The 12,196-nt window shown below is 30.1% G+C and overlaps 2 protein-coding genes across 2 annotated transcripts; both read right to left on the minus strand.

The window, feature by feature from the left end:
• Nucleotides 1–1,010: 1,010 nt before the first annotated feature.
• On the minus strand, nt 1,011–2,455 carry LOC143567581 (uncharacterized). Its single transcript, XM_077053970.1, has 2 exons — nt 2,210–2,455; nt 1,011–1,449 (listed from the first exon to the last, which is right to left on the minus strand). Exons 1-2 carry the CDS (start codon nt 2,355–2,357, stop codon nt 1,199–1,201), a joined length of 399 nt encoding a protein of 132 aa, XP_076910085.1. The 5' UTR covers nt 2,358–2,455; the 3' UTR covers nt 1,011–1,198.
• A 3,010-nt stretch (nt 2,456–5,465) lies between these two features.
• LOC143566472 (S-type anion channel SLAH1-like) lies at nt 5,466–7,363 on the minus strand. The gene is made up of 2 exons (XM_077053165.1): nt 6,515–7,363; nt 5,466–5,723 (listed from the first exon to the last, which is right to left on the minus strand). The coding sequence occupies exons 1-2, from the start codon at nt 7,361–7,363 to the stop codon at nt 5,466–5,468; spliced, it is 1,107 nt and encodes a 368-aa protein (XP_076909280.1).
• Between the last annotated feature and the right edge of the window lie 4,833 nt (nt 7,364–12,196).

A 12,196-nucleotide genomic window follows, 5' to 3' on the forward strand; every position in this document is an offset into this window, starting at 1 on the left:
TTCCTTCACTCACAACCACTTTCAAAATATATTAAAAAATTATAGGGGATGAACAGTAACTTTTCAAATATACAGAAAAATCACTACTTTTTCTAAAATATAAAAACTCTTCACTCACAACATCCTAAATCACTCTCTAAATTATAAAAACACCCCTCACATAATATGAGGGGTTGGATGAGAATGCTCTAAGAAGAAGAAGAACTGAAGAAGAAGAAGAATAAGAACTGAATAATAATAATAATAATAATAATAATACACAGTCAGCCGCCACGTCGCGTTCCACGTAATCAAGTTTTTGCCAACTGGGATGGCCACGTCAGACAAAGACTAACGGAGTTAACATCCGTTAGTCGCGGCCCGTTAAAAACAAATGTAAAGTTGGTACTGCTAGCAGGCAAGTGTAAAGTTAGGATGGATATTTACCAATAGGCCATAGTTGGGATTATTTAAAACCAATTTTCCAAATTTTTATACATAGTGTAAATTTATCCATTTTCGATCGAAATTTTGAGTCCGACTTCCTTTTTTCCGCTCGGCAGTGTAACTATATCCTTTTTCAGACGAAAATTTTAATACATGACATAAATTTTCCCGTTTCCGACCTAAATTTTAAGCCCGCCCCCTCTAGTATAGGAATTTTTTTATACATATTGAGTCCGCCCCCCTCGACATGAATGTCCAAGCTTCGCCACTGGCTTTTGGGTTTCTTTAGCGTTTTCTCATTGAGCTTTTATAATTTTGGGGCAAAATAGATGAACACAGAGTAATGAATTCGTGTCCAAATCATTTTGTTAATTATTAACTATATGATTATTATACATATGAATTAATATATTTTCATCACATATTTAATAAGTTCTTATAAACTACTTAAACAAATAAAATACAAAACAAAATGAAAATTTATAAATTCGATTCGGAATTTATTACCGACAAAACATAAAAATGAGACCATTTTTTTTTGTTTCAGTTCGATTTTCTTAAGCTTTACAGAAAACTATTCATACTCATTTAGATAGTACAAAATGGTACATCATCAAAAGAAATAAGTACAAACATGTGTTGTAACTTGTAACCAACATAAACAAGAAACTATCAACTAAAGAAGGATCAATTTGTACTATTGGAAAAGATTAGGGGCTAAAACTACATATTTCACAAAAAGATGGACTAAATTTCAACAGTCAAAAGTGAGTCAACAATATGAGACTCTATGAACACCACGATCTCTGAGCATCCCAGTGTACAGAGCCAATCTATTTGCTGGTATACCCTCATAGTTTCTGACTGTTTTCCTTTTAACCCCCTTATCTTTCAAAGTTGACACATTTTGACCAAAACTCTTACTTTGAAGCTTCTTTCTAAACTCCTCACCATTTCCACTTGGTTCCATTACATCCTCTGCAAAGTGTACTTTCTTGTTCTTTTTCTCCCTCTTCTTCCCATCTGCATATGTCATCAAACAAGTTTTAGAGAGAATATAATTGCAAGAAAAAAAAATAACTTTTTATACTTTGAAAAGAAAACATGAGTAACTAATGTTGTAAAAAAACCTAAGGGGCGAGTAATTCCCAAGTACTCCGCTATAGGCCAAACTAGTACTGAACGAGTAATTTCCAAGTACTCCTCGACTAGACAGAATACTCGTAACTCCCTAATCGAACGACTCAAAAGCTACAAGCCAGAGGAGGGTCAAAAAGGTCATTGATCGTCCTGTCTTCCGAATTTCTTAAACTTTTATATTAAAAGTCGGATATTTTGAAAGAAAAAACATAGATTGAATTCCATAGTTGTAATTAATATTGTAAAAAAATGTCTAGGGGCGAGTACTCAAAGAGTAATCCCCACCCAAATAAGGCCGAATACTCACAACTCCCGGTCAACCAACATAGTAGCGCCTAACTACTTCGACAACCATCATTTTAATCAATGTGATACTTTACTTTATTAAAATATATATTATTTTATATCAAAATAATATAAAATACAAGACAAACGGGTAACAAACTGCAACACCAGCCACCTTTTTTATTAATATAAACTTGTAATGACTCTCAAACTAAAAAGTTTTCCTCCACTTAAATAAATAAATATTCTAAAAAACCAATATTCAAAAAAATAAATATTCTTGAAAACCAAGATTCAAGAAAATCAAGAATCTAGAAACACAAGTTTTTAAGAAAGTAGTTTGAAGAATTTAAGGAACCTGAAGAGATCGCAGGTCTTAAGTGGTTGATTGAGAAGTCACCGGTGTCGGGTTGTTTAAGGCGGAAGGCAAGGAGGAGTACGGTGCCGGAGACGGCGGCCATAGCGGTGGCTAACACCATCCCATTCGAAGCCAATATTGATGACATGATATATGATCACCTTTTTTTTTGACAAAATATTATGCAAATTCTTATAAATTATCCAAGATTTTTTATGGGTATGATGAAGAAACTTGTATTAATGTGTGCGTGTGTGTTAATAGAATTGAGTGATGGATATATTATATAGTTTGAATAAAAGGGGGTAAATATTATATTGATGGGATGGTTGTTGGGTTGGTTCTTGAAGATGGAGGTGTGAACTTTGAATAAGTGAAGAAAAAGTAATGAATTATTGGTTTAAATAGGAAGTCTTCTAGTAAACTATAAGATTTATTAAGCTTTTGACTATTTGACTTCATTTATGATTCACACCAAGTTATTATGAATGAAAAAATACATGTATATTAAATGTTCTAGAAGATATGTGACGCTTATAATTACTAATAATAATCCATCTATCTTGTATAGTAGATAAAAGTGGATAACATTGCAATTATGTAACCTCTCATATACCTTTCTTATTATTACTCTTATCCTATTAAAAAAATAAAAAAGTAAATTTGTATTTCGTTTCTAGTTTCTTACTAATTTATGTATAGTAAGAATAAATAATTGTATTTGCCCTACTCCTTGTGATTTGGTGGTAAATGTATGGGTTTTATCTAGTAAATACTAGGGTTCAAGCTTACTAGAGGTAAAAATGATGGAAAATGAAAAATTAACTATTTTAAAAAATAACTACATGAGTGTTACTAATCATGATTCACTAAACCCTCATACATTTCTTGCTTATATTTCTCCACTTAATAAATAAATTCGTCTTCCAAATTTATTTGTTAGTTCGTAAATTTTTTATGTTATTTAGTCTTTTGTTTATCCTCACCTAAATAAGTTTATTTTTCGCTTCTTACATTTTTTGAAATTTATAAACCTTCAATACTTAAATATTCAATTAACACTTTTTTAAAACGCGTAATACGTTGATGATTGGTGATAGCCTACTCAAGGGCAAAGCTTAAGCTTGACCCAGGTGGTCACCGCCACCTGTTTTCTCTTAGTAATGTAAATCAATATGTTTTTGTTCGAAGTTTCATCACTGAGCCTACCCGTTTGCATAAATTGCTAACTTACAATAAAAAGCATGTTTTTCAATTTGAGATGGATGAAGTTTGTACATTTGAAGACATCTATAATGATGTCGGTTATGACTATAAACTACAGAGGTAACATACCGTATAACATGAACACTTTCTTATAAATATATATATTTATGTAAAGGATGCTTTATGAAAAAAATACAAAGTGAAAGGCTTTTAGTGAAAAATAAGTAAAAAATGGACGGTCAAGAATGTCTTACAAGTTTGGACTGCAACTCTTGCCAATATCAAAGAAGTTTCACTTATTGTCAGAATTTGGCTTCTTTCCATCTCTTCACATGCTAGAGTTTTCTATTTTATTTCACTTTTTTTAATTAATAATATACATTATATTATTTCATCTTAAGATCCCTTTAAGTTATATTATCTTCATATGGTTAGAGTATAGAATAAGAAAATTAATTATTCAATCATATAAAGTGTAGCATTTAGTTATTTAAAAAAAAAGTCATACCCAATTTACGGCCACATACTTTGCTAAATAATGCCGGGTTAAATAACAGAAACGTCAAGTTATACAAGCATAATCAAAATTGGTATATAAAGCTCGAGTTTGACCTGGTTTATCAAACAAGTTTCAGGTTAAGCTCAAGTTCGACTCGAACCATCTCGCTTATTTTATTGCAAATTTATTTACTAAGTCCACGATATAATTAGAACGAAGTATAATTATGAGCCCATTTGTTTTGTTTACGAACCCATGTTGAAGATGAGGTCTAATAATACAAAAATTACAAAAGGCTTCAGTGACACTGGGCTTAAACAAGGAGGCCCAAATTACCTTAAGAGATTGTGGACCACTGGACCGTGTTTCCTTACATAGTTACATGCATTTTCTTTTTGATGGGCCACAGTATTATTTTCAGATCGAGACAAATGATCTTCATGATAAATCTTTGATTACAAGATCATTAGTGTACAATTAATTATACATGTCTTTTTAATACCGAAATGACTTGTTATAATGAAATGTGACTTTGTGCGACCTAAAATTATACACTAACCTCCCAACAATCCCGATTAGGATCGTCAATGTATATTTAATAATACACATGTCTTTCAAAATGATATGCTATAATATAATATGTATTTTTTTAATCTAAATCAATCCACTAACCCATTAAAACGTATATCAAGGACCCGTTATTACAATTAATGATACGTATATTTCAAAATAACGTGTTATTACCTAATGTGACTCTCTAAAACCTAAACCAACCCAAAAACCGATGACAAGACCAATTAATAGTATAAAAAACTTGTTATAAAATGTTGTAACCAGTCAATGAAGGATTACCGAAAGAAACCATCAACAATATGTTTTTGTTTCGTTTTAAACAAAAGTAAATGTTTTTCAACTAGAAAACATAAAAGAAGAGAAATTGCACATATGGTTAATGTGGTTTGACTGAATTGTAAGTTTAATCCCCGAGTTTTGAAAATTGTAAACTTAGTTCAAAAATTTGTAAAATTATTACTTCCCCCGTCCCATTAAAGTGTCCAAATTTCCTTTTTATTTGTCCCATTAAAAATGTCTAGTTTCAAAATTTATTAGATAATTTCAAAGTTTATCCTTAAACACACATAACTAACATTAATAAACAATAATGATGGACCCAATTTCCAAAGGCATTATTGTCATTTGTTAAGCAAAGAAAACAATAATTTAATTTACCTTAAACTTTGTGTTTTTCAAACTAAGACACTTTGACTGGGACGGAGAAAGTATATGTTTAGTCTTCACCGTTAATCCTAGTAGGTTTTAAAAAACATTTAGAAAAATGGTTGGAGTTTAAATCAGTATAATTTATAAAAATGATTATGTTGTCTAGTTTAGTGATTCTTTTAATCATGTCACTCCAACAATATTTACAAGTAAATTGGAAAAAACAAGGAGCTTAATGAAAGCCAAAATCATCAACTAACATATTCAACATAATGTATCATATAATAAACCACAAACTAGCAAGAAACTTATACAACAAAGTTACACATGTCAATGTTCAACAGAATAAATAAGAACAGGTTTCCTAAGAAGTGAGTCAATCTTCAATGTCGAATACACCAACAAAAACACGAAAACTAAAACCGAAACCGCTGACAACACAAGTGCCAAATATGTTGCAGTCACCTCCTTTGCTTGATGAGCATAGGCCATGGATGCAAGTGCAAGGAATGAAAGTGGATAGGAGAAAGCCCACCATGCAACACTAAAGTTTTTTACTGATTTCTTGAACAATACTGGTCTACTAGCCTGTTTCAGTATTCAAAAACCAAAGTTAGACTTGAATAAAATATTATTGTATAAAAAGATTAGTGTCATTTCATGCTAGGGGTGTAAACGAGGCGAGCCGAGCCCTGGCTTGTTTTAACTTATAAGAGCTCGAGCTTAGTTTGTTTCGAGCACCTTTTCAAAAGCTCAAGCCTGACTTGTGAGTTGTTTTTTCTCAAGCTTAGACTCAACTCATTTATTATTATTTATTAATTAATTTATATATGTTTGTACGTATTTAGTTTTTTATATTATGAAATAAAATCTTAAACAAGCCTAATGTCGGCTCAAGTTCGATTGTGCCGTGTAAAATTAATACAATGAATATGGGTGAGCAATAACCGAACCAAAATTAACTGAAAATTGTTTATCGATTTTTTTTGTACCCCCGGTTAACGGAAATTAACCCGATCAAACGGAATCATTTATATTTTCATATATTTCTAGCTTTTATACCACGATTTCATGTATTTTACCTTCATTTCTTGTCTTTATGCCTCTATTTCATGTATTTCTAAGTAAACGGTTTAATAGCTCAAGTTTGCTTTTGGTTATTAACCAAACCAAAACCGACAAACTAATCGAACCGATACAAGTTTCAAGCTTGGGCTCGATAAGTAATTTAACGAACTTTATTTGAGGCTCGGGTTTGGCTCGAGCTCGAAAAAACTCGGCTCATTTCGAGCTTTTTTATTGATCCAAGCTCGAGTAGCTTGCAAACGGCTTAATTGGTTTGCACCCCTATTAGATACTAAGAAAGCTAACATGCATACCAATGATATGAAGAGAAACAAGGATAGAAAGAAGAGCATCTTGCTAAACATATCAAAGCTTCCATTAATCGATTTCCACGCTAAGGCGGCCATGCTCGGGGTGGCAACAAACTGGAAAAACACTGGCCGAAGCCTCGAAGGAATGCGATTATTACCCGAAAAACGTTGATAAAGTGTGATAAAAACCACCAAATAATGTGACATCCCTAATGTAAACAAACAAATGCCACTTTCATGCCATCCCATCTTAATGGCTGCATGGGCACCTACTAGGTTACCAATAACGGACAATTGACTCGTCGGGTTCGCCACCATAGAGAGAAACCTTTTCTCTGTGGTGAACCATTGTCCGTATAACTTAACATCCAGAGCGATCACTGGGACTATAAGCGGCCACCAGATATACTCGTACGAGTATTTATTTCGAAAAATGAACTTTGGGGCTGATTGAAGCAACAAAAGCCATGATACCCATGGTGCAAAAAGGTAGTTTACTCCTATATGGTGATTATATTCGGCTTTCACCATGTTAAAATGGAAAATGCACCTAAGAACATAAAGTATAGAGAGCGACACGAAGATGCATATCGCGATACACCATACGAGAAAGAACGTGGTCGAAGGTAACTTGGTGAGCAAGTTATTAAAACTCGGCGAAAAATTGGTTTTCTCACTTAGGGTTTTCCATAACAAGGCTTGTGCACCAAGGGATATGCAAATCCTAAAGTAGCTTGCATTGATCTTAGCTATGATGGCTTGTTGTGACCTGTTTAACCTGTTTATCTGTTCTTGGTTTTTGAGGTCTGGAGAGTCGATAACGACCTCTAGTCCGATTTCAGGCTTAACCATTGGTTAGAACTTAGAATATATGTTGGTGTTAGAAAATTGTTAAGGATGTGGTGTCTTGTGTTTTAGTGTTTTAGTGTATGTGGTTTTTATAAGAGAATCGAAATTTGGACATATAATGTGACAAATATGGACGTAAGAAAATTCGGTTTGCATAGTTAGTAAAATATTGCAACTTTAGTAGACATATTAAGTTAAAGTTACAGGTATAAACACTATCAAATTATTTCGTTTTCATATGATACGCAAAAAGGCAAAATCACTTTCCTCCACTCAGTTTTTCTTTTTAAAAGAAATAATATATTTCTATTAAAGATAGGATAATTATATTTTTAGTATGTCAATATTGCGTTTTGGTTTGTAATTAAACTTACAAAAGCCATTAATTAATTTTATCTAAATCATTACTTTATATCGTTTTATAACTAATATACCATTAAATTTTATAAGTGTTGAACAAGTTTGTATATATTCACATTAATTTATATATATGAGCATCTAAATTTGTATTATTTATTTGAAAAGCTATATATTTATGCTTGTGGATATGTTTTGTGGGTAATGGAAGCATGAACCAATTAGGTCCGATAAAAAGAAGATTGCAATAAATTAGGTAAAATGATATAATAATATAACTTGTTTACGTTATATTAGAGCATGAGTCAACCATAATCGGCCAGTGCATGGTGAGTAGTTTTTAGCACTATGTCATATTTTTTATATACACACAAGAGGGGTACCCGTGTGATGTGACTAGAAATACGAATGACAAGTATTCGGACTTTTTGGTGAGTTCGCTTTGTTGGGAACTTGACAATGTGAATTATCAGATTCAAAACTTTACTTTTTGGCTCAAGTGGATTCTCATTAAGATAAACTATTTTATATGAAGATTGTTATTAGACCGTATTGTCACTATAGATGCGTTATCTTTGAGAGGCATAGTTTTTGGTGATTTGAATTGTGTATTTTGTGGTAACAATATTGAAACGTCCAAGCATTTGTTTGTGAATTGCAAGGTTATTAAGGTGATCTAGTCAATTATACATGATTGGGTAAAATTATCTATCCGGGTTCATTTTGATTCTGTGGAAGAAATTCTTGAATATCCAACTAAGAACATAAAGAATAAGGAGTTGTGTCTTGCGGTGCAATCTTATCGACGATAACTTGTTGGATGATATGTCTATCTAGAAACGATTGTATTTTTATTAATATTCCATTTGTATTGTCAAAGTTGGTGAACGACATCAAATCAGCATCCTTCATGTGTGTGAAGCAAAATAACGTGCTTAGAGTGGGAAAAATGGAACCGGTTCAACTTATTGAATTTTCCAATTTAATAAGATGTACGTTTTGATTTTGTTTCGTGTTTTTGCTTGTTTTTGGGCTACTGTCATCTTTTAAGTGGTCCTTCTTTTGATTTAAATAAAACTGGTCTTTCAAAAATAAAATAATTATGTAACATGATAATTTTATTTAATTAAAAAAATATAATGTAGCAACCAGCAATGTCATACTTATCTTAAAAAGAATAAATTTACTGTTTTTATGATATAATTATTTAAATATTAATGTATGAAAAAACTTTTGGAAGCAATTTAGTTTAAAAGTCAATTGTATGACTGCGAAAGACTTTACTATATGTTTCAAAGTTATAATTACTTAAAACTTTTATAATTATTTAAAATATCATGATGGCCTCTTTACGACGAACATTATATAGTCACACTAGTTTGAGGCCGTGTATCATATAAATAGTTCTTAAAAATACAATATTTAATAAATAATCAGTATACAAGAAAGAAAAAATCGTTAAACACTACGTTATATAATAGTCTTTAAAACAATTTCACCAAAGTAAAAGATAATTATAAATATCAAAATGTTTGAAAACCAATAGAAATTAAATATTAAATTAACAAATTTGAAGCATACATTTTTAGAGTGGTAACTATTATAAATTTGTTAAAAGGGTTAGGTTTAATATAAGAGTAATGAGTGACAAAATTTATAGCCTTTTATCAGGGAGTATAAATTTACTTAAGTGAGGGGGGTTATAACAAAAAAACATATTTCATTAATTTCTCATACTTCATACACATGGATATGCAATCAATCATTAAATATATACGTTACTAGTTTTTATCCCCGTATTACAGGGGTTGTTTTATATTGTTTGTTTTAATATTTATTTATTTTTTTAATTTATATTCTTTTTATTGTATGAAAGTTAATAATATACTTATGGTTTGATAATAAATTGTTTCACAAATAAATGAGATGTTATAACTCTGTTTATAAGCTATATGGTTTGATGAGACCCAAGACCCGTTTATTTTTTTTTACTATGAAATTGGTTTTTTAATTATCTATAATATATATAAACGAAGACATAAAAATCCTACGTGTCGCGATGTGATCGCTCCCCCTTTTTTTAGAGTCACCAGATTTGCTTGATTTTTAAATGGAGTCTTCTCATGCATTTGACCCGAATTCATGGGTATGGGTCTTACCAAACCCAGATATTCCTTAAACGGGTTATAACATCTCATTAAATTAAAAATATTCTCACCAAATTATTTATGTAAAAATCTTATAAAATAGGATATAATAAAAATAGTATCTTACGTATTTTAAAAAAAGATATATATATATATATATATTATTTAAATTAAAAAACCAATTTGATAGTAAAAAAATAAACGGGTCTTGGGCATCATCAAACTATAAGTATATTATTAACTTTTATAAATATTTTTATAATTAAAAAACCAATTTCATAGTAAAAAAATAAACGGGTCTTTTGTCTCATCAAAACCATATAGCTTTCAAACCGGGTTATAACATCTCATTTATTTGTGAAACAATTTATCATCAAACCATACGTATATTATTAACTTTCATACAATAAAAAAATATAAATTAAAAAAATAAATAAATATTAGAACAAACAATATAAAACAACCCCCGTAATACGGGGGATAAAAACTAGTAAATAATATTTATGAAAGTTAATAATATACTTATGGTTTGATGAGACCTAAGACCCGTTTATTTTTTTTACTATCAAATTGATTTTTTAATTTAAATAATATATATATCTTTTTTAAAATAAATAAGATATTATTTTTTATTATATCCTATTTTATAGGATTTTTACATAAATAATTTGATGAGAATAATTTTTAATTTAATGAGATGTTATAACCCGTTTAAGAAATATCTGGGCTTGGTAAGACCCATACCCATGAATTCGGGTCAAATGCATGAGAAGCCTCCATTTAAAAATCAAGCAAATCTGGTGACTCCAAAAAAGGGGGAGCGACCACATCGCGACACGTAGAATTTTTATGTTTTCGTTTATATATATTATATAGATAGATACTCTCTTAATAATATTTGCTAGTATATCAAAAACATATACAAGGCATAGCAAATGAATATTATTTTATTAGGATTTCTCTTATAATAACGTAAATTGAGAAACAATTACATGACCGAGTCATGTAATATTTATCGGTATCAAATCTTAACACGAATTTATTTTTATGTTTAGTGTTGATTATGACTGGATTTTGCACATTATAAGGCTGCTCTTTTCACTTTTCCAACTGAGCTCAATTGTTGCTCTCAGTAAATATTATACATAACAATTTGGAAATTTTAAATGTCTAGTTGAGGCACATTAAATTAAATTTTATTGATATCTTTAAGCTTTTCCTAACTTAAAACTTTTTATAACCCCACCCTTTTACACTTTTTTCCTTCAAGCATGTTATCTAATTCTAATCGGATGTTACTGGTTCAAAATGTTATGGAAGCTGTTAACTGGCAGCCCATATATAAAACGAAAAAGAGACTATAATATCATAACCAAAGAAACTAGAAATAGAAAAAGGTTAAAAACATTTAGTTTTCGTTATGCGCGGTCTGCAGAAAGAAAATTAGCATTTGAAACCATTCGCTAGCTGGTTTCTCACCATAAAAATTGCTTTTACCAGTTAATTTTTTCGCCTAAAGAGTACACATGACACACTTCTAAATTGTCGTCATGCCCACGGATTTCACACTCCTGTGTACGCAACATAGGCGAAAAAATACACGTTTATTTGTAAATGAGAAGTTGATGTTTATTTTGTCAACTTTAACTAGTCAAATGTTTTTTGGTTATTTCTTCAAATATAAATAAGACCATCTCCAATGGGTGGTTTTTATGTGGTTCAAACCAACCCAAAAACCAAATAACCATTGAAGAACTTGGTTTAAACAAAAAAAACAATTTTCAAGTTTGGTTTTTCAAACCACCATAAACCACTAATTATGGGCCCCATCACTACATCTTTCATCTCATATATACACCCATATTTATATTTATAAAATATATTAAAATATTATACATATATACATATTTTTTTATATTTATTTCAAAAGTTATTTATTTTTTTGTTTGTCTAACGCAATGGCAAGTTTAACGGTTAAAGTTTTTAACGGCTATTTTTTTAATGATTTTATTATTTATTTTAAAACGCTTAATTCGAATAAAAAAACAATACAAAAAGTCTTAGAAAAAAAAAACGTTACAATTAGACATTAGAAAGAGTCTTAAAAGAAAAATGTTACAAAAAGTCAGAAAAAAAAAAGTTACAACATGGCCTACTAAAGTAAAGAGTACTAAATTTTTATTATATTGCTATTTATTTAAATAACAATTAAATATTTTATAGTATTTTGAAATTTTTATTTAAAATAAATGTAAAAGTAAGTGAATATGTGAAAATGTAAAGATGGTTTGAGCTGGTGTATTGTTGGAGTAAAACATGGGGTTTTTAAGAA

Source organism: Bidens hawaiensis, unplaced genomic scaffold, assembly GCF_021521415.1.
Source record: "Bidens hawaiensis isolate Kalapana, Puna unplaced genomic scaffold, B.hawaiensis_p1.1 tig00001236_1, whole genome shotgun sequence".
NCBI classification, from domain to species: domain Eukaryota; kingdom Viridiplantae; phylum Streptophyta; class Magnoliopsida; order Asterales; family Asteraceae; genus Bidens; species Bidens hawaiensis.

Excerpts from the sequence above, each read along its gene's own strand:
- LOC143567581 (XM_077053970.1), bottom strand. The coding sequence starts at position 2,357 with ATGTCATCAATATTGGCTTCGAATGGGATGGTGTTAGCCACCGCTATG. Across the intron at positions 1,450-2,209 it reads AAGACCTGCGATCTCTTCAG|ATGGGAAGAAGAGGGAGAAA; the intron begins GTTCCTTAAATT and ends TGACATATGCAG.
- LOC143566472 (XM_077053165.1), bottom strand. The coding sequence starts at position 7,363 with ATGGTTAAGCCTGAAATCGGACTAGAGGTCGTTATCGACTCTCCAGAC. Across the intron at positions 5,724-6,514 it reads TGTTTCTCTTCATATCATTG|GCTAGTAGACCAGTATTGTT; the intron begins GTATGCATGTTA and ends ATACTGAAACAG.